General features: G+C 37.0%; 2 protein-coding genes across 3 annotated transcripts; one reads left to right on the top strand and one right to left on the bottom strand.

Annotated features, from left to right (window-relative positions):
- The first annotated feature begins 622 nt into the window (after nucleotides 1-622).
- On the top strand, nucleotides 623-7,817 carry elavl1a (ELAV like RNA binding protein 1a). 2 transcript variants are annotated; one of them, XM_028437724.1, is made up of 7 exons: nucleotides 623-769; nucleotides 1,424-1,483; nucleotides 3,617-3,806; nucleotides 4,263-4,366; nucleotides 4,843-4,996; nucleotides 5,105-5,330; nucleotides 5,533-7,817. In XM_028437724.1, the coding sequence occupies exons 2-7, from the start codon at nucleotides 1,448-1,450 to the stop codon at nucleotides 5,855-5,857; spliced, it is 1,035 nt and encodes a 344-aa protein (XP_028293525.1). In that variant the 5' UTR covers nucleotides 623-769; nucleotides 1,424-1,447; the 3' UTR covers nucleotides 5,858-7,817. The 2 variants fall into 2 exon arrangements, with proteins under 2 accessions (XP_028293525.1, XP_028293524.1); XM_028437723.1 differs by having other exon boundaries at nucleotides 625-769; nucleotides 4,843-5,005; nucleotides 5,533-6,886.
- A 3,267-nt stretch (nucleotides 7,818-11,084) lies between these two features.
- On the bottom strand, nucleotides 11,085-27,002 carry slc1a8b (solute carrier family 1 member 8b). Its single transcript, XM_028437677.1, has 11 exons — nucleotides 26,838-27,002; nucleotides 24,904-24,983; nucleotides 23,108-23,323; nucleotides 20,535-20,577; nucleotides 20,215-20,428; nucleotides 18,794-18,893; nucleotides 14,980-15,213; nucleotides 14,698-14,892; nucleotides 13,068-13,202; nucleotides 12,833-12,983; nucleotides 11,085-11,231 (listed from the first exon to the last, which is right to left on the bottom strand). Exons 1-11 carry the CDS (start codon nucleotides 27,000-27,002, stop codon nucleotides 11,085-11,087), a joined length of 1,680 nt encoding a protein of 559 aa, XP_028293478.1.
- Between the last annotated feature and the right edge of the window lie 763 nt (nucleotides 27,003-27,765).

The raw sequence follows: 27,765 nt of genomic DNA on the forward strand, positions 1-27,765 counted from the left end.
CCACATTAGGGCTAGTCATTGGCCAGTTTAGGTCGCGAACCCAGATTACAAACAGAAAGGTTTACCCAGCTTTCAAACTGAAAGTAAGCGATCTTAAATATAAATGTGTAAACGATTTGTTGCTGAAATGTCTCAGTATCTATTTGTAAGTTATGTGTGCAATCCTCAATTGTAAATAGTTATTAAAATAAAAGACTCAAAAATTGGAAAAAACATGAACCTTTCATAAATAAAGAATTTAAAAAAAAAAATAAAAAAAAAGTGAACCACGTCCTTATATGCGCCACATTTTCTGTGCCTTGGTATTAGATCTCCCTGGTATTAGATCTCCTTGGTATTAGATCTCCCTGGTATTAGATCTCCTTGGTATTAGATCTCCTTGGTAGTAGATCTCCTTGGTAGTAGATCTCCTTGGTATTAGATCTCCTTGGTATTAGATCTCCTTGGTAGTAGGTCTCCTTGGTATTAGATCTCCTTGGTAGTAGGTCTCCTTGGTATTAGATCTCCTTGGTATTAGATCTCCTTGGTAGTAGATCTCCTTGGTATTAGATCTCCTTGGTAGTAGATCTCCTTGGTAGTAGATCTCCTTGGTAGTAGGTCTCCCTGGACCGTGTGTCGCTCTGTGGGACCGGGTGGGCGTGGCCGTGGCCGCTGCCGTCACAGCTCTTTTTCTCGTTGTTTCCTGGACTCGAGGCCGCTTTGGAGGGAACAGACTGCAGGATCAGTGGAAACGGGTATACACGTCCATTACCCGATTCTAAAGAGACTGGTACGGCTTTAAGTGTTTTCTGCGTGTTTCGTGTAACATTTTGCTCTTTTTTTCCCCTGTAGTTTATCAGTCGGTTTAAAGTGAGTTGTGTGCTGCTCGGCTCGCGGGGTCGTTAGCCATTTTGGGGCCTGTTAGCACTATGGTTAGCACACACAGCCGCTGTTTAACATTAGGACACTGATATTTACAGCTAACGTCATCTTACCGCCCACTTTGAGTGTGTGTTTAGGGGTATTTGTGTTTGTGTTGACGATAGCACGGTAATGCGCGTGCACCGTTAATCGTGGGTGAATGGTTTGCTTTACTGGCGGTGAAAACGAGAGCACGCAGCTAGCTAATGCTAACGCTAACTAGGCCTCGGTACGCCATAAAGACTTTAATCCGCAGATTGACGTTCTAAAGTCCTTCCTTTTCTTCCAAGTAGTTGGTTACATGACCATACATGTTAGGTTAACGTGTGAGTACAGGTCACATTTATTAGTTTATTCTTTCAAACGCAGCGGTCCATCATTATTCAGCAGCCATTACTGGAGCTCATGGTCGCATTCTATCATGTCATAAACCTTTGAGATTCTAGCATTCTTTTGCATTTTATTCCCCCCCCCCCCCCCCCCCTTCTGAAGTTCTGACGTTAACTGTGTTTTCCTTATTTAGCTTCAGGAGCAGTGAAGTGTCTTCATGGCAGTTCGTCGAGGACACAACAAGTACTCTAAAGTAAGTATTAGAGCTGTGCTGAGATCTGATCACATGCTGATATTAATCAGATTAGCTGACATGTTCCTCACTGTCTGATTCCAGTGTCATATGGCCTGACATCTGGTCTTAATTCAGTCAACTTGACAAACATTTTTATTTATTTTTTTTTTACACCCACGTACATTTTTCATTTAACATGATTCCACTTAGTCTTTCACAATAAAAGTATACCACATAGTGTACTGCTAATAAAGGTTACAAGTTTTTTTTTTTTTTTTTTAAAAACACCCACGTTAAAACTTTAACATGATTCCGCTTATAGTCTTTCACAGTAAAAGTATATGAAATAGTGTACTCATAATCTGTTAATAAAGGTAGCAAGACTGATTTTTAAATTATATTTTTAAACACCCATGTTAAAATTTTCTATAACATGATTCCACTTAGTCTTTCACAACAAAAGTATACAAAACAGTGTACTGCTAATAAAGGTAACCAGACTGATTTTTTAAATTTATTTTTTTTGAACACCCACGTTACAATTTTATTTAACATGATTCCACTTATAGTCTTAAAGTATACAAAATAGTGTACTCATAACCTGTTAATAAAGGTTACAAGAGTAATTTTTTTTAAAACACCCACATTAAAATTTTATATAACATGATTCTACTTATAGTCTTTCACAACAACTGCATACAAAATAGTATACTCATAACCTGCTAATAAAGATTACGAGACTGATTTATTTCTTAACAGCATTTATTCATCAATGGGACATGACCACTGACTGGATTTCCCACTTACAAGAAGTTGTTAATATTATAAAGCTGTTCAAATTCTAATAGCCTTCAGGAATCTGATATGTCACTTACAGGCTATTGTTTTGTAGAATAATTCTATGTGAAATTAATAGGTCTTTTAAATCATCAGTTTTGGCCTTAAAGAAAACTTTAAGCAAGTTGAATTTCCTTTATACATATTATTAATGAATTCAGTATCTGCTCAAGACTGATATAGGTGTCAGCATTTCCCCCTTTTTTTGTAGGTTTGTGTATGCATGGTCACTTTAATTGGAGAAATGAATCTACTTTTAAGAAAGAGAGAAAATATAACGTAGAGTTCTGAAACGTGCCAATGACAGATTAATTGAAGTAAGTATACAGTGTTTTTGAATTGAGGGTATTACAGGCATACAGGGCACAGACAAACACCCACATTCACACAGCATCCTCGATTGTTGCCCAAGTTTCCGGTGTAATACAGGAGCTCATTCAGCATGGTAGTCACTTCATCGCACCCACCAGAATGCACAATCACAATCCTTCAGTTGTATGAATGGACCTCTGTCAAGTTGACTTCTAATCTGATCCCATTCCTCTACAGAGACAAAACTGTAGCCATGGGCTCAATTTGGACCATATACTTTATTAGGGCTGCACAATTCATCACATTTTAAGCATGATTACGATTTTGGCTGCCATGATTAAATTAACCTGATTTTTACATTTAAAATGTGAGTTTCACTCTGCAACAGTGTTTTTATATAGTTAGCCCATAGTCAATTTTACATTCTTGGGTAAATTTTTATTTTTTAGTATGTATGGTTCTTGTTTAAAGCTTTTACTATTGCACTATAAACTATTCACACATTGTTAAATAGTACTTCAATAAAAATTCAGATGTTTTCCTCAACTTGATAAATAATTGATTACAATATTGATCCAAATAATTGTGATTATCACTTTGGCCGTACTTGTGCAGCCCTATACTCTTTGCCCTAAACAAAGCTTTAGTGGCCATTGTGTTTCATTATAACTGCATATATGTCATTGTCACTGAGTATGGAGCAAGTTTGCCGTCCACAGTTCTGTGTTCACACTGCATTGAGTTGACTGATGTGGGCCATTACAAGTGCGGTGTTTGAATCAGCTGTGTGATAGCTGCTATTTATTGTGCCACGGTCAGTCAAGAGATGAAATGGGCTGAAGTTAACATACATTTTATTGGGTATTTATATTAATGTGCATTGACATGAGTGTCAATGGGACTCAATAAGTCGGAGATGAACTTTACTACATTTTGTCGTCGCTTCCCTCTGTTTTATGAAGCCTTCATGCTTATCACGTTTTGTGCTTTTCCACCCACCTGGCTGAGCTTCAGGAGGTTTATGACATGTCAAACGGTTACGACGACCACATGGGAGGAGACGATGGGAAGGACAAGACCAACCTGATAGTGAACTACCTGCCTCAGAGCATGTCACAGGATGAGCTGAGGAGCCTCTTCAGCAGCATCGGAGAGGTGGAGTCAGCCAAGCTGATCCGTGACAAAGTGGCAGGTACGCTGACATGTGTAGCAATGTGTAAATCAATAATCAATGACAATGGTCTGCTGTAGACTTGGGATAGAAAATATCTAGAGATTGAAATTTGTCAGTGGTGGCTCATTTTAACTTTAACAACACTTTGGTCTTTTCTTTTTTTTTAACAACAAATTTCTGAACTTTTTGAACAATGGTTAATTTTTTGACCCCAGGGTCTACAGTAGTTTGATACCCTAACATTATTTTACACTTTGTGCTGAAGTTGGATACGTTCTCTTAAGGTTTTTGACCACCATCGACTTGGTTCATTTGTTCCAACCAGTCCAACGCTGTTAAACTGTTTGCTTATATTCAGTCCAGCATGAAATGTCAAGATTTGTTTTTGTTTTTACTATTTATTTGTTTGCAGATTTTTTTTAACTATTCAACGTTTTTTGTTTTATTTTGTTGTTTTCCTTTTTTTTTCTCTAGGCCACAGTTTAGGGTACGGATTTGTTAACTATCTTAACCCTAGTGATGCAGACAGAGCTATCAGTACACTGAATGGACTAAGGCTACAGTCCAAAACTATCAAGGTAACGTGCAATAAGGTGTTCTACATATCTCAAAGCAAAGATGTCATGTCATGTAACTCTTCTGTGGCTCCTGTGCTGTCCGCTAACTAGCTAGTACATGTCAGCTAATGGAAGTGATACTGCCTTCCTTTAGTACCCAATTTGACATGTGTTCATTTTGGCTCCTTTTGAGACTGTTTACCAAACTTCTCTGTTAATTCTTAAAAGCAGTTGGCCATTGATTCGTGCCTTTTATTTGAGCTACTTTTTATCTTCAATTTCTCTTAAACTAATGATTTTGTGTTGAGTAACAAATGGCCAACAATGTTAATTTGCTTTTACACACTTAAAGGCTTTTATATTTAACACTATTTTTTTTAAAGAGTAATGTATTTCTTATAAAATCCTGAATTTGTAAAACTGCTTTTCTTTACTTTTAAATTGCTTTCCTGATTTGTGATTGGTTTAATCACACCCACGTTGCTTCTTGTTATCAGGTTTCGTACGCACGACCAAGCTCGGACGGAATAAAGGATGCTAACCTTTATATCAGCGGCCTGCCCAGAACCATGACCCAGAAGGATGTGGAGGACATGTTTTCACGTTTCGGACACATCATTAACTCCCGGGTTCTGGTTGATCAGTCGTCAGGTACGGAAGGTGATTCGTTCGTTCCTAAGTAACTTTTTTTAAGCATCTCAAAAAATGCATTTTCCACATTGAACTCCAGTGTTTGACCGACTTCCTGATTGTGCCCAGGCCTCTCCCGTGGTGTGGCCTTTATCAGGTTTGACAAGCGTTCCGAAGCCGACGATGCAGTCAAAACCCTGAATGGACAGAAGCCGCCCGGAGCCACTGAGCCAATCACCGTGAAGTTTGCAGCCAATCCAAACCAGGTGAAGAATACGCAGATCATCTCTCAACTCTACCACAACCAATCCCGGCGCTTCGGAGGGCCTTTGCACCACCAGGCCCAGAGGTTCAGGTGAGGAATATTTGTTGATGGCTGCTTGTGAACATGTGGGATGTCGACTGAAATAATCACCTCTGTGGATTCTTGGTTTGATTATTATTATTATTATTATTATTATTATTATTATTATTATTATTATTATCATTTATCTGTTGTGGATGAAAATGTAGTCTTCCATTGCTTCCACGAGGATACTGAAGGCTTCTCTTTGCAGGTTTTCCCCCATGGGAGTTGATCACATGAGTGGAATGGGGAGTGTAGGCGTCCCTGGGAACTCCAACTCAGGCTGGTGCATCTTCATCTACAACCTGGGCCAGGAGGCCGACGAAAGCATCCTGTGGCAGATGTTTGGTCCCTTTGGGGCGGTCACCAACGTCAAGGTCATCCGTGACTTCAACACCAACAAGTGCAAGGGCTTCGGCTTCGTCACCATGACCAACTACGAGGAGGCGGCCATGGCCATTGCGAGTCTGAATGGCTACCGGCTTGGAGACAAGATACTGCAAGTGTCCTTCAAGACCAGCAAGGGCCACAAGTAGAACAGGTTGGACAGTGGGAGGAAGAGGAGGGCAACATGTCATCAGTGCCAGCCTTTTGTCGTAAAAGTTAGAGAAGACTGGCACACTAATTTGGATTTATTTGTATTCAGAGTAAAATAAGAACGTCTTCTGCACCTTTGTATTTGTCTTTGAGTTTTTAGCTTGATTTCTTTCTATTATTGTTAAACTCTTGTTGGGCGCTCAAGAAGACTCAGTGGAAGTGTTAAGAAGTGATTGAGAGGGCAATTTATTCTCTTCAGGATGTTTTTCTTTTATCAAAACATTGGTCGTAAAGCCAAATTACTCACTTTGGGTGAGAAAAAATGGGGCAGGTAACCTCAGTGCTCACAAAGTAGATCTTATGTCAACATGTTACAGGCTCATTTATACTGGAAAATTTAAAACCATTATAGTGAAACAACTAATTTCATGAACCAATGGCTGTGTGAGAAGCAGACATTGGTGCATGACTTTTTCTAGAGTAGATCTATCTGCCTTAAATGATCATCCAGTGAGCTCAGACCTGCCAGCAATTACTGTTTAGTCAATCTGCAAGCACAGCTCTTTTAACCTGTTTTAGGTTTTATATCACCTGCTGTCCACATTGAACATTTTTAAACCCAATTGAGGACAAGTTGTTTTTTTCTTCTCCTTCTTGTAAAGTGTCTTTTTTTTTTTTATCTCTAAGCTGATTCCTATTGTAAGCGATGACTAAATTCACAAGGGCCAAATTCATTTGTAACCCCAGAAGAGTTTGTCTTTTTCTGTGAAGTGGTACTGAAGCTGGATCTGAGCTCACTCCGAGCGTTACTTTACCTTTTTTTTCTTTTCTTTGAAGTTTCATTTTCATTTTTTTGTTTGAGTTGTTTTCTCTGTAGAGGCCGATGAATTGAGTCACAAACGTGTTTTGCTTCTCATGTTTGATAAGAACTTCACAGCCTTTGTTAATCCACTTTAGATTTGCTTTTCTTTCTTTTGGTTGTTACGTTTGGACACAAAAACCATTAAATTTTATTTTGTTTTGCTCAACTTTTTGTTTGGTTTGTTTCTTTTTATGATTTACCATTCCATCATTTGATTTGAAAGTTTTGCTTGTTTATATTCTAAATACATACAAGAGTTCACTGTTTATTTAAATCAGACCAAAATAGGCAGAGATGAGTTCTATCTGCAGCTCTTACTAGTAGATATGTTTCCAACAGACATTTAATGACTTTAAAAAGGCTTGAATTAATTGAGAAAAAGATATTTCCCAGTTGTGAGCAAGATGTTAAAACCATTTATATCAGTAGAGGTTTCCTGAATTAAGCCAAATTAGTTTGTAAACAGTGTTTTATAACGAGTACACCTCATTGTGCACCCTAGCCCACCTCCATCTGCATCGAGTAACGTTTAACTGAAACTGTGGCATATCTCAGCTCTTCCCATCATTGTAAAGTTGATCCCTAACAATGCTTCACCCTCTGCATCGACACCCATTTAAATTGTTTGAACCAACCCCACCATGTGTCACAAGAGATGATCATTTTGTCTGCGATTTTTGTTTCACAATTCTGAACTTTGTGCAATATTTTATGCCTTGTTTGAAACAAGTAATAGAAATATGTCAGTCTTTAATTTTTTGTTTGTTTTTTAAGAAAAAAAATCAATAAAAATATGTTAACTGTTTACTCTTATCAACAGTCCAGTAGAAAAATGCATGAAAAGTGCAAGTTAGCGTATTTGGTAAATGGTTGAAATAGACCGCTATCCGCCTTAATTTAAGTAGTTTTTCGTGTTTGATGTTGCAGGAGGTGGTGCAGTTATTTATTTGACGGTGGTTACTGTCATACTTAAAAACGTATACAAGTGTTTTTAATGTGTTTTTTTTTTTTTGGTTATGAACACTAAGATAAAGTCCATTAAATGTCTCTTAACGTGAATCATTTCAATAAAAACAGTGGCTTTTCAGAGCTCGAAATGTTTGTGTGCAGAAGATTTTTGTGACAGTACTAATAGGAATTAAAGCTACACGATTGGATGATGTGACTAGTTATTGTAGTGATGACAAATAGCATTTTGTTCTGGAAAAATCACTGCTTTTTACCTTCAGAGACCACTAGAGGGCGACAAAGTACTGGTTAAAGTGATGTCTCCCTGCTCCAACATGGTTAATATCATGGAGAGTCAGGTTGTCACCATGCTGGATGGTGAGTTGCTTTGGTTCATACAGGTGCTGGTCATATAATTAGAATATCATGAAAAAGCTGATTTATTTCAGTCATAACACACAGACTGATATGTTTCAAATGTTTATTTCTTTTAATTTTTGATGATTATAATTGACAACTAATGAAAATCCCAAATTCAGTATCTCAGAAAATTTGAATATTACTTAAGACTGATACAAAAAAAATTATAGAAATGTTGGCAAACTGAAAAGTGTGAGTATATACATCACTAAATACTTAGTTGGGACGCCTTTTGCTTCCTGGTAGATGGCTGCGTTGACCTTAGACCTAAGGAAACACAGTAGACCAACACCAGCACATGACATGGCACCCCAAACCATCACTGACTGTAGAAACTTTACACTCAAGCTCAAGCAACGTAGATTCTGTGCCTCCACACTCTGGGACCCTGATTTCCAAAGGACATGCAAAATGTACTTTCATCAGAGAACATAACTTTGGACCACTCAGCAGCAGTCCAGTCATTTTTGTCTTTAGCCCAGGCGAGACGCTTCTGACGCTGTCTCTTGTTCAAGAGTGGCTTGACACGAGGAATGTGACTGAACCTCTCCACAATATTCTAATTTTCTAAGATACTGAATTTAAGGGTTTTCATTAGTTGTCAGTTATAATCAACATAAAAGAAATAAACACTTGAAATGTGTCAGTTTGTGTGTAATGAATGTATGTATACAGTACATTATACAACTTTCACTTTTTAAATGGAATTACTGAAAAAAATCAACTTTTTCGTGATATTCTTTTATATAACCAGCACCTGTATTTGTTTTAAAATGTGTTCCTGTTGAGCAGAATCTAACGTGTGTTAGCGTTCCCATTGAACATTGCTATTAACCCCTGCAAGCCTAAGGAACAGGGTTGGGGTCAATTACAATTACATTTTCTATTATCCATGTTCACTTACAACTCAACTATGATTACGGTGACTGACATTTTTTCCAGTTACAGTTAAAATTACAATGATTATCCCCCCCCCCCCCCCCCCCCCAAGTAAATTCCAATTACGTTCTCAATTACTAAAGTTCCATTATAAATTAATCACACAATTACTGAGCCTTTAATGAATAAGCCTATAAAACCTATAAAACGTAACCTTCCTCTTGATCTATGATCTAATTTGTTTCTCATCTCTTGGTTTCCTTGTTAAACTTCTTTATCTATGAAAATATTAGTATTAATATTTTTGTTGTGGGCCTCAGAGCCTTTTTCATGTCAGTATACCTCTGGATTTCAATATTTGGCAGTTTTCATATCATTTCTATGCCAATTACAATTACAAAGTCAATTCTTTGAACTCAATTACAATTCAGTTTTGATTACAACAGCAACAGATTTGTCAAATTACATTTATAATGACGTCATAATTGTAATTAATGATCAATTACGGGATTTCACAATTATAATTGAGCCCAACCCTGCTAAGGAAGCATCAATGTTTTTCCACTTGCACCGATGCAAAATAAACACTGGCGTTTAAAGTATGTGTCATTATGCAAATGACACTTTAATCAGACTAGTTTGGTTTCGCTGCAAGTTTTACGTGAAACAAAATGAGGCTGAAACAAACTCGCACACATTCACATCTGATCATTTTTGTGAATCAGATTAACCTGATTTACATTTACAGCTGATGAATTAAAGCAGTGTTTTTCAACCTTGGGGTCGTGACCTCATGTGGGGGCTTCCAAATATCACACGGGGTCACCTGTAATGTATGGTAATTGATAATTAAAAAAGAAAGAAAAAAGTTTCTAACTATTATTATTCTATTTGAAATTAAAACACACAATTTTAAACAACTGTATTCTGTACTTTTATTTTCTCAAATATAAATCTAGTTCAAATAAAGCAGTAAAAAGCTGGCACAACTGTCACTAAATCTATAATCTAATTCTAGAAAATTACGTCATTAAAGCTGATATCCGGAGTTTCTGAGAGGACTCTCGATGTCCCGCCCACAATCTTCCCCTGCCTCTACCAATCTACCAGAAGCCACGCCTCTACTTTTCTGCACACACGCTTTGCGGAACATAACAAGGTCATCGGGTCACATTGATATATGTCTATGGGTCAGGTAAGAGCCAAAATCATATTTACCTGTTTGCTGTTGTGACGCACGGCCTTGTTTCCGTGCACAGTTCCACATTCACTTTGATTGACAGTCTCAAAAACAGGAAGTCAAAGCCTATTGGCTGGGCGATCACGGTGATCGTTTCCATTTGTATAGGGGTCTATAGGACAAAGGCGGGACTTATATACATTCATGTATATGATTGACCACTGACAGTAGACCATAGTAAAAGATTAGTTAGGTATTTTTTCGCATTTCAAAAGAATCATACATAACGTGGATTTCTCAGAAACTGCTGTTATCAGCTTTAAGCACTGAATTAAAACGTCTAAAAGAAAAAAGTTCTCATGTAAAAAAAAAGAAACAGGAGTTTAGTGAACACGTCTTTATTAAAAAACAATCATAGGTATAAAAAACACAATTAAAGGACTTTGTTTCGCTCACTGTAGCAAAAAGGAAGCTTCTGCTTTTCGTTGTTTTCTAACACTTTCTGTTCAAGTCCTTCAAGTTTTAAGCATTTCTGTAAAAACCGACGTCATTTTTTAAGGCAAGTTAAAACCTGGACTGAAGTCATACTGGTCTCATACTGGTCTACTGTGAACATCCTGTCATGGACTGGCACACTACTGTGGTGTACTGTTGTTTAAATCATAAAAGGATGAGGTCAGAAATTAAAACCTAATTCTCCACCATCCACTCAAAAGTGACAGGAGGCGTGCGTACACAACATCAAGTATTCAAGGTTTGTCTTTCATGGCACAGGCAAAACATTATTCCAAGTTCAACGTTACCCTGACAACAAAAACAAGACACAATCTTTGCCACTAAAGCCTAAATGTGATTTCCTCTAATCAGGGAGTCCCAGGTTTAGCCTTTGGAGGTGAATCTGCTGAAGGCAAAATGTCCCTTATAGCGTGTTTGTGTGTCACACTTGGCAGAGGTTGTAGCAGTTGACTGGTTTCTCCAGCACTACGTCCCCATCCAACGCAAACACGTAGTCGCAGCGTTGTGGGATCAGAGGAGTGTCTGACAGCGCCACGCTCTGATTACCAAAGGAGATGACTGTGTCTCTCTGCAACAACGACAACAAGACAAACAGAGAGTTTACGACAGGAAGCTGCAAAAAGAACAACAACAATACATCTCTTCATAAAAGTAGGATCTTTAATTTTGTTCTATTTATAAACGGAAACAATGAACCTCACGTGAGAGTTGGGGGTTTGAATCTGGCTTCAATCCAATCACATGCTGCCGTTTTACCCAGAATGCCTTTACACGATGGTGAATTATAAAAACAAAATGTAGTTGGAAGTGCTGCTGGGTGCCAACTTTAATTAGACTGTTTCAGGGCAGTTGTAGGAACAGATTTAGCTTACCTCCACCACTGGTGTGAATACATATTTAATTAATTAATTTTAATTTTTTTTATTTGCTTTCTATGTTTTAGAGTTTGTTCTTTTCATTCAAAAATATTTCTGGAGCATCTGTAAAAAAAGCAATTTTTCCCTGGGATCAATAAAGTATATCAGATTCTGAAATATTGAGTGATTTGCGTGTAAGATTTTGCTGAAATCCAAAGCATGAATCAGACTAAGACTATTGTTTAGCCAAAATCTTGGTCATGTATTGACGACTAAACAGTTTAAAGAACCCAAAAGCAATAATTGTAACTTTCTACACATTTTCATCACTTAATGGTCCAACTGCTCACAGATGTTTGATTAATCCTGTTTTAACATGTGAGCTTGGTTTGTTTCATCCTGTTGACAAACACATTTAGTGTTAATTTTTCCACCTATAATAACGTTTGTATATGTTTTTGTGTACGTACTGTCTCACCTTACTAGATCTATAATAGGACTACATACAAACAACGACAGCATGACAAACTGTACCCATATTGACTCATATTTTCATCAAAAAACTATTTAAATAATACACATTTTTCATAAAAATTAAACATTTATCATAAATACTTTTGTGCATACATGAGTTCGTGGTGAGTTAATATGTTAAATTAGCTAATGAGGTGAAATGTATATACCTAAGGTTATAATGATAATAATAACTTTCATTTGTAAAGCACTTTATCTGTGTTCAAATCAGGGGACGGATCTGGATAAGCAAAATGCTTTTTTCCGGCATGCAAAAGGACAAAAAAAAAAAAAACAATGATGTGATTTTACTCTGAATGTCAAAGTGAATTTTTGTGATTGCAACCATGTCGGAAATGAACTGAATAAATAAAAAATAAAAAATATTTCGTCATCTCAAAGTGGACAGAAAACATTCAACAGATAAAAGCGATAATAAAACCAACAGCGAATAGAATCAATAAAACATAAACAGCAGAATGCTCTTTAGTTAAAAAAAAACAAACAAAAAAAACAAAACATAAATAGTCTGTATAATAATTATAATATAATATTAAGACGTCAGCTAAAATAAATGACTGTAAGACCAAAAACAACAACAAACAAATTGTCTTTTTCTGTCCAAATTAATTCTGATTTCGAAGAATGTTCAGCAATAAGCAAATATAAGAACACAAAGTATTTCAAACAAAACTGGAAACTGATGACAGCGTCATGCTCAACTTTCAAGAACTCAGAATAAACTTTAATAATGTCTGAACGTGGATCAGGTTCTATGTGAGACAGTACTCCACCTTACCCTGTTGGAAAAATCTCTGTTGGAGGATAAAGTTGTTGCTGCAGCAGCTCTTGCAGTGGCTGCTTTTTCAAAGTCCTCCTGGCACAGATGAGCCATGATCCCAGCAGCCAAAGCATCGCCCAGAACATTGATCATCGTCCTAAAACGATCCCTGCAGAACAGATTTAATGGTTGATCTAATGTCTGAGCAGCTATCAGAGCTAGCATTAGAACGCAGTAACTAATATAGACTTACAGAACCCAGTCTATGGCCACGATCAGGGAGATGTCAGCAGGAGGTAGGCCCACTGATGTCAGAACGATCACCATGGTAACCAGCCCTGCTTGAGGTATCCCAGCTGCTCCGATGCTTGCTGCAGTGGCTGTGATGCTGAGACAACAAAAGGAGTCTATTAAATTAATAATAAATAATAAACTCAAAGCAAACAAGATAATAGAGAAAATGATCTAAAAAATCATTTTAATTTGAATTTGAATAAAAAATTATATAGAAGAGCAACACTAATCAACGATTAGAGAAAATAATGACAAGATTGAAGTTGAAATTTCATAAATAAACTCAAAATACAATATCATGATAAAGGTTGAAGGTTTCCCATTAAAGCCAAATCTACGGCAGAGGTGAAAGTCACAGATTACAAGTACGCACGTTACTATATTTAAGTTGCTTTCATGGGTATTTGTACTTTTTTGAGTATATTTCTAAATCAGTACTTTCACTTAAGTACATTTTAAAAAAGTAAAGTCATTCGTTACATTTCTACGCCCAACCGTTACTGAGTGAATTAATGAAATGGTCAATAGACATTTTGAAACTACAAAAAATTGAATGATCAGAAAACAATCATATGCATCACATCATAGCCGACCAATCAGATTAAACGTAACGCAGAGCGCCAAAACATGTTAATGGAGGTTGTTTTTTCAGTTTTAGAGTTGATGAATGTAGTATATATTTAGAGCCTGATCACTTTTTTTTTTTTTAAACAGTTGTACATTTTGACAAACTATTTATTTTATACCGATGCCTTTGTGGAAAATAAATTCAGTTCCAATTGTGCAAGATTTGGTCTCTTCCTCTTTAAGTTCAAACATGAGATGTTTACTACGTCTAAGATGTAGTATCAAAAATAAACATGGGGGTGAAAGTAACTGTAACTTTTACTTTGAGTACTATTTAATTGAGCTACTTTTTACTTGTACTTGAGTATTTTATGTATGACTTACTTACAGTATACTTGTACTTGTACTTGAGTACAATTTTGATAAAGTAACAGTAGGATATAGCAGTACTCTTTACACCTCTGAACAACAGTCTCCATTAAAACTGACCCTAATCTGTTTCCATAGCTCCTCAATAGTCACAGACGGGACTGAATGCTCCACCTCTTCCAAACTTGACATTTTTGTCAATATCTCTTTAAAGTCCATAAAGAGATTATAACTCTGTGTTTATGAGCTAAAAGATAAAGAATCTCTTTATCTCTTTATATAATTTTGAAGTATAGTTGATCTCATTCATCGATACATTTTGTAGACATCCAGGATCTGCTGTTTGTTGTCATGTGGTGAATTGGCCCTTGTCAGCTTCTGTAGATTTGACTTCATTAGCTGACCTTTGACCTTTATCACAATATTGTATTTTTACTTCATTTTAGAAATTTCGACTGTAATCTTGACATTATATTTCAACTTTATTCTTGAAATTTCAACTTTGATCTCAACATTTCGACTTTATTCTTGATTTGCCCAAAATTATTTTCTCCATCAAATCTATCATCTAATCAGCTTCTGTAGAATCTGTACGCTAATCGACTTTTGTTTTCTCCTTTTCTTTGCGAACGTTACATAGTGTGTTTTCTAACCTGATCGTGACCAGCTGCCCAAAGTCCAATTCATACTCATTGACTTGAGCGATAAAGATGGCTGCCACTGCCTCATATAGGGCCGTGCCGTCCATGTTAATGGTAGCTCCTACTGGCAGCACAAAGCGAGCAATCTGTCGGTCCACGCCACAGTTCTCCAGAAGACACTTCATGGTGATGGGCAGTGTAGCGGAGCTGGGGAAAGAACGTATCACATGTCAAATAAAGCAGTGTTGATGCCAAGATGAGGAGTCAGGACAGGAAGATGTGTGGTCCTCCTACCTGGAGGAGGTTGCCAGGGCGATGACGAGAGCCTGCAGCAGCCCTCTGATGTAGGAGAAGGGGTTTTTGCGGGTGAAGAAGTAGTAAAAGAGGGGAAGCAGGATCAGGCCGTGCACAAACAGGCCGGACAGGACGGTGATGAAGTACATTCCCAGTTTTTCCCCAAGGTGTGCCGGGTCGTGCATGTCCAGGATCTTCCCGGCCACAAGAAACACAATACCGAAGGGAAAGTACCTGTAGAGAGGAGACCATGTTCTATTGAAGTCCTGCACTTCATATGCATCGCTACACTCTCATCATGTGCATCATGTTCTCTCTCTTTCATTGAAATATAAAGGCTTGGTGATAAAATGATAAATGCAAATAAAGATACTACGTTAAAGCTACTTCAATGGCACTGAATAATCTGAAGGGATACTAATTAGATATACACTTCTTAAATACTACATTTTCAGGGTTTCACTTTAATTAAAAGGCAAGAAAAGGAGGAAAACTAGCAGTAACTTAAAAATAGGGATGATTATTGGCAAGGATGTTGCAATACAATACGTATTGCGATACTTGGGTCACGATACAATATTAACGCAATATATTGCGATATTCTACCCAGTAAATATCAAAATTAAACGTAGATGAAAAATCAAGTTGCTGTATATGTTCATCAGAAGATATTGATCATTCAGAGGAGAAATTGAGTCGTAACTACTTGCTTAAAAACATCCTATTTATTATTTGTTATTAGGGTTTTGCACATTTTCACTGAAAAAAAGAAAATGCATTATTACACACTGCCATCATAAAATAAAGTGCAACAAGTTTCTTTTCACTGAAACTACTGTGTAGAAGTCTCAAAGTAACCATGACAACATAATGACGGCATTGTAACAACTGTAAGTGAGAACATTAAGGATAAATCACCCTGAGTTACTGATAATGTACAAACATAAGAAATTGTATCAGTTTAAACACTGATCTGAACAAACTATATGACAATAAAATGTCCGTGCATACATAAATATTGCAGGCATTTCACACTGCCATCATAAAATCAAGTGCATCAAATAACCATTGCAACACATTTAAAGCACTGTAACCACCGGTGCATGAAATATTGCACAAATACACAAAAAATATTGATTAAATATAAAAAAAATAAAATAATTGATTTAAAATCAGCACCCAAAAAATCACGATATATCATTAAATCGATTTTTTTCTCACCCCTAATTAAAAAGGTAAGAAACGTTTCAACACGCTCTGTTTTTATTCTTAATTTATGCAATTGTTTAATTTCCATTACATTTCATAGGAAATCTTTATATTTCTATTAACTAGCCACAAACTAACAACTTTTTAACTAATCATAAAACATGTAAAATTTGTACAATTTAAAAATTTAGTATTTTAGAAAATCAACTTTGTATTTTTTTTTTTTAAACACATCTTTTCACAATCTGCAGCTTTTTTAACGAAACCCAATCTGCAACGCTTAAACAAATTTGTCTAAATGTCTCACTGAAGACAAACATTCAAAGATGGTTCATTTAATACAAATGCAGCATGTACTCTATTAACGTTCGGGCTACATCTGCCACATGTATTTATCTCTGTGAGTTTGAATCCTGGCCAGTAAATCAGATTTTAGACAAATCTCAGTGTTTAATAGTGCTCTGAGGACACCTCTTATGGTCCATGCGGGTTACCTGGTGCCCACGGGCCCCATGTTGGTGACCCTTGCATTAGGCAACAAAAAATCTCACATCTTTACTGTTGTTACTTTTATCAGAGGTGGATTAAACACTTCCTTTTTATTACTTGAGTGAAAGTGCAGATACTGCTTTTCAAAAACTACTCCAAATACAAGCAAAAGTAACTCAGTCAAAATATTACTAAAGTGAAAATTCAATATTTGCATAAAAATTTCCTGAAGTATTGAAAGTAAATGAAAATCTAGAACTTGTAGTAAGGTTTGTGCATCACGAGGTACGTTAAACAAACACTAAGAGCTAATGAAATTTTTTGTTTTTTTTTGTTGCTTATTGAACTGCTGTTTACATGATAAGAGTCCTTTTGGTTCCAAAAAAACATTGAACGTGGGTTTAAAATACGGCCGTGGATGCTCAGGTACAGCATCTTCGTCTTTCTCGGGGTCAATCTCTGCCAGAGCAATAATCCAAATAACAACAATGAAACTATTAAATATAATCTGCCTAATTCTGGTTTGCTCTTGCCTTGGCGAGCCTGTCGTGTTAAAGGTTTGGTAGAACTGGGACAACCTATATGAGATCAACAGAACCTTTGTCTCTCGTATCAGAACCGAAGCAATAGAAAGAAGCTGAGCCGATAAAAAGTACTTAGCAATGAGCAAATCTATTGAAATGTAGTGGAATAAAAAGTAGAATATTTGTCTTTCAAATGTAGTGAAGTGAGAATAACAAGTATCATCAAGCAAAGAACAGATACTTGAAAAAAAACTGCTTGAATACAGTACTTAAGTAAATTTAATTTGTTACTATCCACCACTGCTTTTTATACATAATAGTATTACCTTACATGTTATACATGAAAAAAATTTTAAAAAATCATTCTAAACATACTGAAAATCACTCTATATTCTTAACTATTGTTTGGTCATGTAGCTTTAAAGCTGTGAGCTGTTTTCTGAGTGGAAAGCTCTGACACGCATGACCTCCACCAAACACGTACCTTTAGGATTAATTGAGTTACAAATTGGGAGCCTGAACTGAACCTCCATCATCAGGAGGATGACCTCACTAATGCTCCTGTGATTGAATGGGAGAAAATCCCTGCTGCTCGCCTGCAGGACAAAGACGCTGTGACAGCATCAGGAAGTCAAGGTGAACCCCACAGGGGTTATAATAACTTGTCATAGAGAAAATGAGATAAAATAAGCTCATTCTGGTCCTATAACTTTTTAAATGTGTCTGATTTAATCTTGAATGATAATTAATTTGTGTTAATTTGTATTTATGAAATTGTAACTGTTTTAATGATCATTGCCCTTCTTATCTTGGTCAGGCCTCCCTTTAAAAAGTGCTCATTAATCTTAATAGCTGTTTTTTTCCTGGTAATAATAAAGGGTTATTAAAAACATCACAATATAATTTCATGTTTTTTTTATTATTATTATTATTATCAAAAATTCAAAAATATATATAATGGTATATACACAATCTATCATTCTTGTCATTTTTTTTACTTTTTCGTAGCAGCTTTTGCTTTTCGTGTTTCGATAATTTTGTGGTGTGTTTGATGTTGAGATGAAAAGTACTTTACGCACACATTTTGGCTGATAAGATGATTTAATTTGTCAAAATTAGTGCAGTTTTTACTTGTGTCTGCACAATAAAGTGAGTCCATTGATCCATTCATCCCACTACATAAGACTGAGGTCACCAGTGCATCACAGAGGTTATATGCACGTAATGAGCTGTGAGTGAGTTGTGGACTATACTGTATATTCACTTTTTCTCATTGAGACACTTTGAGAAGCAATGACACTTATCGCGGGTAAACCTGTGCCTGGAGGGACTCGAACCCCAAACCTTTTTACTGAGAGGCATCATGTATTATGGTAGAGCTTTAATCCTTGCCTCGAGGCTCTAAAGCTGAAGTGAAAAGCCTTCAGATGCCACCACTGTCTCCTCTCTGAGTCTTTGTGACCGTGAGTCTAATTTTAACTCTAACCTTGCTCTGTTGGTCTCTGTCTTATTTTTGGACACATACAAGCGTGTGTGTGTGTGTGTGTGTGTGTGTGTGTGTGTGTGTGTGTGTGTGTGTGTTTGCACCTTACCACATTGCAGCATTGATGATCTTCATGACGCACTCGTTGATGCACTGACACACGTTGACCAGCGGTGCTCCACGATCTCCCATCTTCCCCAGTAACAGACCTGAAAATCAACAGTGAAGTCACACCACGTACTACTGGTAATAATCACACAGCTGTCTTAGATTATTACAGCTAATGATAAATAACGCCACACCAAACACAAACCCTACATTGATCTTATTGGGAAAATAGCAACTAATTAAGTTTATTGTGAGCAAGAAGTTTGTCTTCCAACACTTTCACCTTAATCTTCTTGTGCGAGGTTTATTATTTATGACTATTTTTCCACATCCATCGTCTATACTGGACCAGTTGAGGGTGATGAACTTTGGATTGTTTGGATAAAAGCTTAATATGCTCACTTAGGACAAGTAAATTGTTCACAACCTTTGATTTTCTATTCTATTAGCAGGTTTGCATGCAGGCCGTAATCTGCAGGCTGGATTTAAATGCAGTGTTTGCATGAAAAACTGCAAAAATGTAACAGAAGTTTAAAAAAAAGTGGCTCCTGGTTTGACCTGCTTGGCTTAGATGTCTCCTTACTTTAGTACACTGTTACGGCAATTATTAGATCAATCATCATATCATCAAATGTGTGTTCATGTGTACAATTTTATGTGTTTATACACGATGGCTGCATTAGTCATTGTACTTTTCAATAGAAACGTTGTTCCTTTGCTGAGTAATGTTAGATTTGATTAGGTACTGGCAGTGCAGACCCATTGTGCTGTATTCACAGTGCCAGCAAAAACCAGTCTCTACTCAAGGTCTCATAACAAAGCTCTGATAAGCAGAGCTCTGTAGAAGCAGTAATTTTCCATCAAAAATCCTTCCTCCCTTCACACCCTCCCCTTCCTCTTCCTCAGCTATAAAATATATATTGCTTTACTCTTTCAGGGTTCAGCGCGTCACTCCTCCTGCGGAAGAGGGTCGTTGTATTTATCCTTTGCTCTTTTCTTTACTAACTATGTTTTTTTATGTACATTCCCGTCTCAGCGTGGACTTCATCAATGCAGAGCAACTGTTGTAGGTCTAAATCAGAGGACAGCTGAAATGTTGCCTTTACAACACCTCAATGTGAAGAGTAGTTTGTTGTCTGCTGTTTGAACATTTATGAGATCAAAATGGTAGACATCCAAAGCATGCAGGACAGTTACTCTCCAGGAACAGCATACATTTATACATAATTTAAAAGAGACATTTGGAACAGTCAAAGAAATGAGTTCATCATATAAAACATTGTAGTCAAAGGATTTTGATCCTTGGTGACACTGGGCTCAACCTCTGTGTAGTAAGTTTAAACAGAAACTACTCTTCCAAAGTTAATGATTCAATAAAACTAATAGTAAGTGAACAGTGTTGCATCAGAGTGATGATCGTACCCATGGTGGCAGAGAAGATGACGATGCCCAGGACGTTCATGCCTTTACTCGTACTGGGGACTATCCTGTACTTGATGTCGGGTGCTGGGGTGATCTCTAGGAAGACCGGGTGTCCCAGGCGGGGGTTGTGATAGTCAGGCATAACATACACATAATTTGCCTGGGACTCTTTCTCATTGGCAACCTGCACAATGGGAACCAAATCTGTCCGGTACTGTAGTGGGAAGAAAAAAGATAAAGGTCTGTTATCACGAGGGCAACGGAGATCATGTGTTTTATATTTTGTTGCTGAATTCTTTTTTTTTTTTTTGTCTGCTCACCTGCTGAAAAGTGGCTTCGATTAGGTTTGATGGGATCATATTTCTGTAATGGGCAAGACAGAAGATATTGATCATTCGGAGGACAAATTGAGTCATAACTACTTGCTTAAAAACATCCTATTTATTATTTGTTATTAGGGTTTTGCACATTTTCACTGAAAAAATGGACAAACAGAAAGAGAGAGGGTTTTTTTCTTTTGTAGAGAAAATAAACTACAGAAAAGTGAAAGTGTTGTGGCTGTTGCTAGATTAACTATCAGGAAATTCAACCTAGCTTCAATGTAGGGATTCTGATTTTTCTCTATTTGAACACAAACCACATTTTGATCATCAACAAATATCCATTTTATTTTTGATTCATGCCAGTTATTAATTTTCCATTCAACATCAGTCAGCTGCAGAATTCATTGACTTCTCTTTTAGGTAACACATCACAGCACCTTCAAAATAGTATAGAATAATTGAAATATCCCAAATTAGTAGGATGCACTTGGTTTGTGTTACAATTTGAAAAATTGAAAATAATTGATCTTTGGGAGTTTTGGGAATTTTAACTCTTGAGGACAATCACAGCAATAAAGTTGCACTTTTGACAATATATCTGATGTCTGTAGTCATTTTTAAGTGCATTAAAAAAAAAAAAAAAAAAAAAAAAAAAAAAAAAAAATCAAAAATCGAAACTCGAATATTTCTTTAAAAAATCAAAATCAGAGATTTTTTTTTTTTTAGGAAAAATTACCCAGCCCTAATCTATATAATGATTTTTGGTCATTTTCAAACTCGAATAAACAATCTTGACTTAAATTAATTGTTCTCTCTCCAACACTTCTGACTGGTCAGTTTTGGTTCACTGATTGGTGATGTTTTCTCTTTCTGTTTTATTCACCATTACCATAGAAAGCATCTGATTACATTTCTTCTTCTTTCTTTGGCGTATACACACCACATGAGTAGTAAAAAGTTTATCCTCTTTACTCTTACGACTAAAGGGCAGTACATCCAGGAGGAGGACTGTCCGGTACATGCGTCACTGATCTTAGTGAAGATCACTCTTCAAACGTAACAGGGCTGACTTAACACACCTCAGTACAGCTCTGTGTCTAATTACCTCTGTTTTAAGAGGAAGGTATTAGTGGATGGCTGACATGAATGGCCTCACAGTAAACACAAGCACATCCAGCAGACAGCAGATTGTATCACTTGCAACAAGTACTTCCAGAGAAAGTTCAGGCTTAACAGATCACATTTAATTATCTTTCGATTCTTAGCGAAACGGCCATGACTGACGGTGACACTGCAACAATCTGACCCGTGTGTTTTCAACAATGAGTCAGCAAAGGGATTGGGATGGTTTCAAATAGATTATCATGCGTTAAATTAAAGCTCTAGTTGTTGAAAATGTATGTATTTTCCTGTATTTCCTTAGGTAATTTCTCAAATTTGATATTAGGAACTCTATGGTGTCCTGTTAATGATATAGTTGTCAGAGTATATGCTACTTTACCTGCCAGGGTCAAACTAATCCCTGGAGTTTATGGGATCAAGGAGAACAGCGGTGGATCATACGCTCTGTACTGGATTTAATAGATCTCAGTTGGTTTTTCTATTAGTGTTGAGTTATGTGGAAGATCCGTACTCTGACTCGACAGCACTAAAAGGATCATGTGGAAAATCTCTAAGAAAGCTTACATCAGGAGGAGATCTTTATCACCTTAACCAGATCTAATCTGTGGGATTATAGTTGCAGTGATGTGGATTACTTTATCCAACTATCAACATATAACGGTACTGAAAAGCTTCCTGAGGAGGATAATGATGCTCCATGAGATTACTTTTGTTGTAATTTTCCCTATATAAATCAAGTTGAATGGAATTGAATTGAATTATGGACTTGTCTGATGAATTATATCAATATTCAGATTTCATATAATTATGCCTCCTGATTTGAATACACTAAATGTATTTAAAACATCCCATTTACCTAATTGAATTTAGTGTGAAACTTTTAGTAGTTTTCTGCTGGTGTCTGAATGACCCTGTTATTGTCACCCACAGTGTTTCTCAAATGGAGGTACGTGTACCCCTAAGGGTATGCAATGGCACTACAGGAGGTACTTGAGAGAAAGAAATTGAAAAATTAACAAACAAAAGCATTAAAAATGCCACGTTTATTTTTAGTTAAAAATGATAAACATAACAAATTTGGTGGAAATGATCTTGATTAAAACTTGAACTGAAAATACAAGGGTCAGTCTTGGTCGCACACCAGGTGGGAGATGACCAGAAATGATAAAAACTACAGAAATAAATTCAGACAGGAGCCACTAAATACTGTTTCATTCCACTTATTCACAATGAGATTCTTTAAAATGTGTGTTATCACTTGTTCATTCCATTATTCTGTTCTATAGATGGTTTTTTCATAGTATTATGAGCATGTTGTAGGTGGACAAAAGGGGTACTTGGATTCAGAAATAAAAGAAAGGCCAAAAAAAAGGTTTGAGACCCACTGCCCCATTTGACAAACACGAAGACTCTATGGGGGAGTTGATGGGTCTGTGTTTTCTGTTCACCTGATGAGGTCCAGCAGAGCGTCAGCGGAGGTCATGACCGGCCCTGAGTGGGCGTGGTGGCCTTCTTTGTCAGCGCCCAGCCCCGGGTGAATGATGAGGACCAGTACGATGCCAACGATGACCGCGATAAAGGTCGTCCATAGGTAGTAAGTGATGGTCAGGACCCCCAACCGGCCGCTCGCCTTCGTGTCCATGGCCGAGAGGCCAGACATGAGACTGAATGGGAAAGTCAGACACTTTATGGTTCTTTTTATTAAGCAAAACAAAAACAAAGAATGACAGAGAAAACAAGATAATGTGATGTTACATGAATAGTTTCAATTAATATAAACAATATGTAGTGATACTTTACTTGAAGTTTTATACATAAATGCTGACATTACACTGTCAGTATTATGACATGACACCTGTCATTAGCATGAATGAGATGTCATGAAGGCTGTGATTGTCGTTTGTTACCCTAACTTTAACCCTTCATTACCCAAATCCAACTAGATCCCTCCACCTAACCCAAAAAATGCTAGCATAGCTCCAAAGATGTCATAATTTGGCCAACGACACTTAATGTTAGCTTTCATGACACCTTATTCATGCTAATGACAGTGTAATGTCAGCCTTATGTATAAAACTTCAAGTAATGTATCACCGAATATTCTTATTCTGTGTGTTTGCGGGAAGACCAACACAGAGTGACACAGTGGTGCTCATGGTGGGGTTTGGGGTCAGGTAGGGAAATCCCCTTCTTTCACCTTTTATTTATCTACTTTAATTCTGAAGGAGCTACAGTACATATAATAATAATAATAAAGGCTTGGATTTATATAATGCTTTTTTGATGAGACTCAAAGCGTGTTACAGAAACCATTATTTATTCACACCAGTCATACCCGAGGTGGTAAGCGACAATGTCACCACAGCTTCCCTGTAGCGTACTGAAAGAAGGCTTCCAACACACTCCTAAGGCCCCTTTAGCCACTGCCAACATTCACGCACAATTCATTAAGGCAATGTGGGTAAAGTGCCTTGCCCAAGGACACAATAACAATGACTGGGATAGAGCGGGATTCAAACCACCAACCCTTTCGGGTTATTGGACGAGCCACTCTACCACTGAAGATGGGAACATGTGTGATGTGGCAGCAAGTTACAGTAACAGGTGGATAAATTAAAAGCCATATGGTATTACATTTGATTGTTACTGGTATGTTAGTTCTCGCTAGATCAGAATGCAGTTTGGTATGAATACTCTATGAATGAATATGATGAGATGCTTGGAGCCCTTTTTTTGAAATGGGCCCCACCCCCCATTTCCTGTAATTTCCAAATTTATGGGAACATAGTCGTGTGATATATCGCTTCAAAGGTAATTCAACGTAGATTACAATTATGCCTCACACACTTTGATTAGGGACCCAAGGGACCATTTTTTGGCAATTTCCATTAAAGTCTTTTTCTCATTTATTTGTGAGTCAAATATTGCGACAGTTGGTGGTACCGAATCATTGATGCATACCAATATATGAATGGGGCCCATTACTCCGTATGTGCCACGGGGGTGCAAGGGCCCCCCGGGTGCCCCATTTTTCAAATAACTACTCCTCCGTTAAAGCTGGATGAATCGGGCTGTAATTTGACATGGATATTCTATGAGCGGATGTAAATAGCCTCTCGGAGACCTTTTTTTACTCGGTGGAACCAAGTTTTTTGACTGAATGTGGTACGTGCTTTTAGGCAGGAAGACGTTCCGAGGGCCCGGCCTTAGTTCATCCAAACTTGTTTTTTAGGGTTTCCTATACCTGGAGGTGATCAGCGGCAGAATCAACATCTTCAGCATCCTCATCAGCAGCTCTCCTGGAAATGAGAAATAAATCTTGGCCTGTAAAGGAAAAAAAAAAAAACAGCCTGTTTTTAAACTGCCTTTGAGTGGTGAAAATATTACAACCTATATTAAATATTTAAACACATTTCAATATGATGAAAAGCTGATTAAAACATCACTGTAAAATTAAACAAAGAAAATATATTTTTCACTATTATCACAATAAAGTAAACAAATGCATCAATTATTATTTTCTAAGCTTTCATTTCTGTTGAACATTTTTTTGCACAGTTTTATACTTGTAGAGAGTGAAATAAATGCAAATGATTTAATCAACCAATATTTATGCGCTTCTTCCAAAGTGCATTTTTTTTAAACCTCCACCAAAGGAGGAAACATTTACCCCAGCGTTTATTTTTTTGTTTGTTTGTCTGTTAGCAAGATTACGTCAAAAGTAATTACCAGATTTTAACAACATATTAAACAAAGATTGACCTTATAGGCAATTGAAGACTCTGGATCAATTTCAGAAAATAAAACAAATCCATATTCCTCATGATTTACAACATTTCTAAAATGTATTTCTCATTTTATAATTGACTGATATTTATTAAATTTGACTCAGTTGTGGTTTCTCAATTACCCCATCAAGTTTTGTCTGGATTTTTTTCAAATTGTACATTTCACCACGTTTCTTACATTTGGAACTACTTTATCAAAGCCTTTGATCAGGATCAATGATCCAGATAACTGACGATATCTGGCAAAGAGAATATTTGGCGTTATTGCAGAGGTTTGCGTTCTCTGAGTGCTGTTTGATAGTAGCGACAGTTTATCAATGCATGTTGATTCATTAACACAAGAGTAAAGTCGTAAAAAATGCTTGTTCAGCAAACAAATTCAAAATGATGGATTTGATCGCATTAAGACGGGACATGTGGTTGTGTTCTAGAAAATCCTGAGATTAGAGAATTACACATTAAGTGGACTCTAGCCATGATGTAAGATTACACTGACGGCTGATTGGCTAATTTGGAGCATCTTACATCACAATGCCTTAAAGCTGTGAAGCATCAGAACAGATCATTTTACTCCTCTAAATTACATGTAACAAAAAAGAATATATATATATATATATCAGAAACTATAGCAAACTACAGCTATTTGAATATCATCACAATGGGATTATTGGTGGGCACAAGGAAACAAACTCTACAGAACAGATCTGTGATGTGTGAGGTCCCATATTTACAAAGTAAAAGCTCAAAGGATGACTTTGTTTGTTCCTCATTATTCTATAACTGACTGCATACCGCCTCAGAGCAAATATATAACATTGGAACAACAGTTGTTTCTTTCTATCCTGAGGCTATGCAGGTTTTTTTTTTTTTTTGCATGTTTAAATTGCAGTCCCCAGGTTATGAAAAAAGGCATTTAACCATCTTCAGGATGGGGTGTGCATTGCCACGAATCTAATGATACGATACGATATGTCCCGATATTAAACAACGCGATATACATCGCGATATATATCGCAATATCAGTTTCACCCTTACAACTACAAAACCTGAGAGAATAAGTAAAGGATAATTAACAGTAATTCAAGCACCAATATAAAAAACAAGTGGTGTGTTTATCAAACTATCAAATTACATTTTCAAAAAAGTTTAACTTTTGCTTTTACAACAGATTCTGAGGTCGTTCAACAAGTTCTGATGTGGTTCACTGACACCTGGTGACCGGGCGTTTACGTGCTATGCATATACGTTAGCGCAATTAAATGTTTTGTTTTTTTTTAAAAACACGATTCAAAAAAATTGATTTGGACATTTTTTTGGATCAATATGATAATCGCGCTGTGAAATATCGCAATACAATCGCTATTTTCTTACACCCGTACTCCAACCCTACCTGAGTGGAAAGGTTGAAAGAGCGGAGGAAAAATCCCACCACACAGCCAGTCACCACAGCAAAGACAGAGAGCGTCAGCAGCCCATTCCTCTTGCAGTAGTCCTTCACATATTCCCTTATTTTCACTGAAACGACATTTCTCAAAGATTTTTTGATCCTCTCCATGACGCTGAATCCAGTTCAGTCCAAAGTCCAGAGGGTCCCCCTCGGCCCCCTGCGGGTGTCCAGCTCTGTTCCTGGTAGAGATGAATGGATGAACAACTAATAGGACCAGAGGTTGAGGACAGCCAGTGAGAGTGAACCAATGTTGGTCCTGTCTGACACTCAGAGGCTCATCTCGTCTGAGAGCGAGAGGAAGTACGACAGATTAATGACTCCTGGAAAAGAATTGGCTAAAGGGATTATCCCTATCCAATGTTAACAGAAGCTTCTTCACGACCACTCTGAGAGAGCAGAGGAAAGCCCTCAGCACTCAACTTGCCCACTGTTAGCTCATTAGGAGTTATTAGCTGCTGCTCTGCCTTTCATTGAACTGCTGCACAGACCCTGACCTTTGAGATGATGAGGTAACTGCAGGGTCAACTTTACTGGTGATGTAAGTCACAAAATACAACAACAACAACAATAACAACAACAGACTCATCATTTGACGCACAGATAACCTGTACAATGCACAGGCAGCACAACAACAAAGAAGAGAGAAATGAACATAGAAGATACAAGTATAGTTCAAGAGTTCATCTATTCATTGTTCTTCAGTAATCCCACTCAGAGGACATGTCCGTAGAAGCATTAAATCCACATTAGTCCACACTAGAAGATCAAGTGACTGTACACCATTCAAGGTGGAACAAGACGGAAACCTTGGTCGACCTATTGTACAATAATAGTCATTTAAAACTACAATTTACCCCAAAACACAATCCAG

This window comes from Gouania willdenowi, chromosome 22 (genome assembly GCF_900634775.1).
Source record: "Gouania willdenowi chromosome 22, fGouWil2.1, whole genome shotgun sequence".
NCBI classification, from domain to species: domain Eukaryota; kingdom Metazoa; phylum Chordata; class Actinopteri; order Blenniiformes; family Gobiesocidae; genus Gouania; species Gouania willdenowi.

Coding starts and splice junctions, on each gene's coding strand:
- elavl1a (XM_028437723.1), top strand. CDS start 1,448: ATGGCAGTTCGTCGAGGACACAACAAGTACTCTAAA. Junction 5,006..5,104: donor TCAGTCGTCAGGTACGGAAG/GTGATTCGTTCG, acceptor GATTGTGCCCAG/GCCTCTCCCGTGGTGTGGCC. Junction 5,331..5,532: donor CACCAGGCCCAGAGGTTCAG/GTGAGGAATATT, acceptor TTCTCTTTGCAG/GTTTTCCCCCATGGGAGTTG.
- slc1a8b (XM_028437677.1), bottom strand. CDS start 27,002: ATGGAGAGGATCAAAAAATCTTTGAGAAATGTCGTTTCAGTGAAAATA. Junction 20,578..23,107: donor GCTCTGCTGGACCTCATCAG/GTGAACAGAAAA, acceptor TGCCCATTACAG/AAATATGATCCCATCAAACC. Junction 14,893..14,979: donor GCCCTGGCAACCTCCTCCAG/GTAGGAGGACCA, acceptor TTCTTTCCCCAG/CTCCGCTACACTGCCCATCA.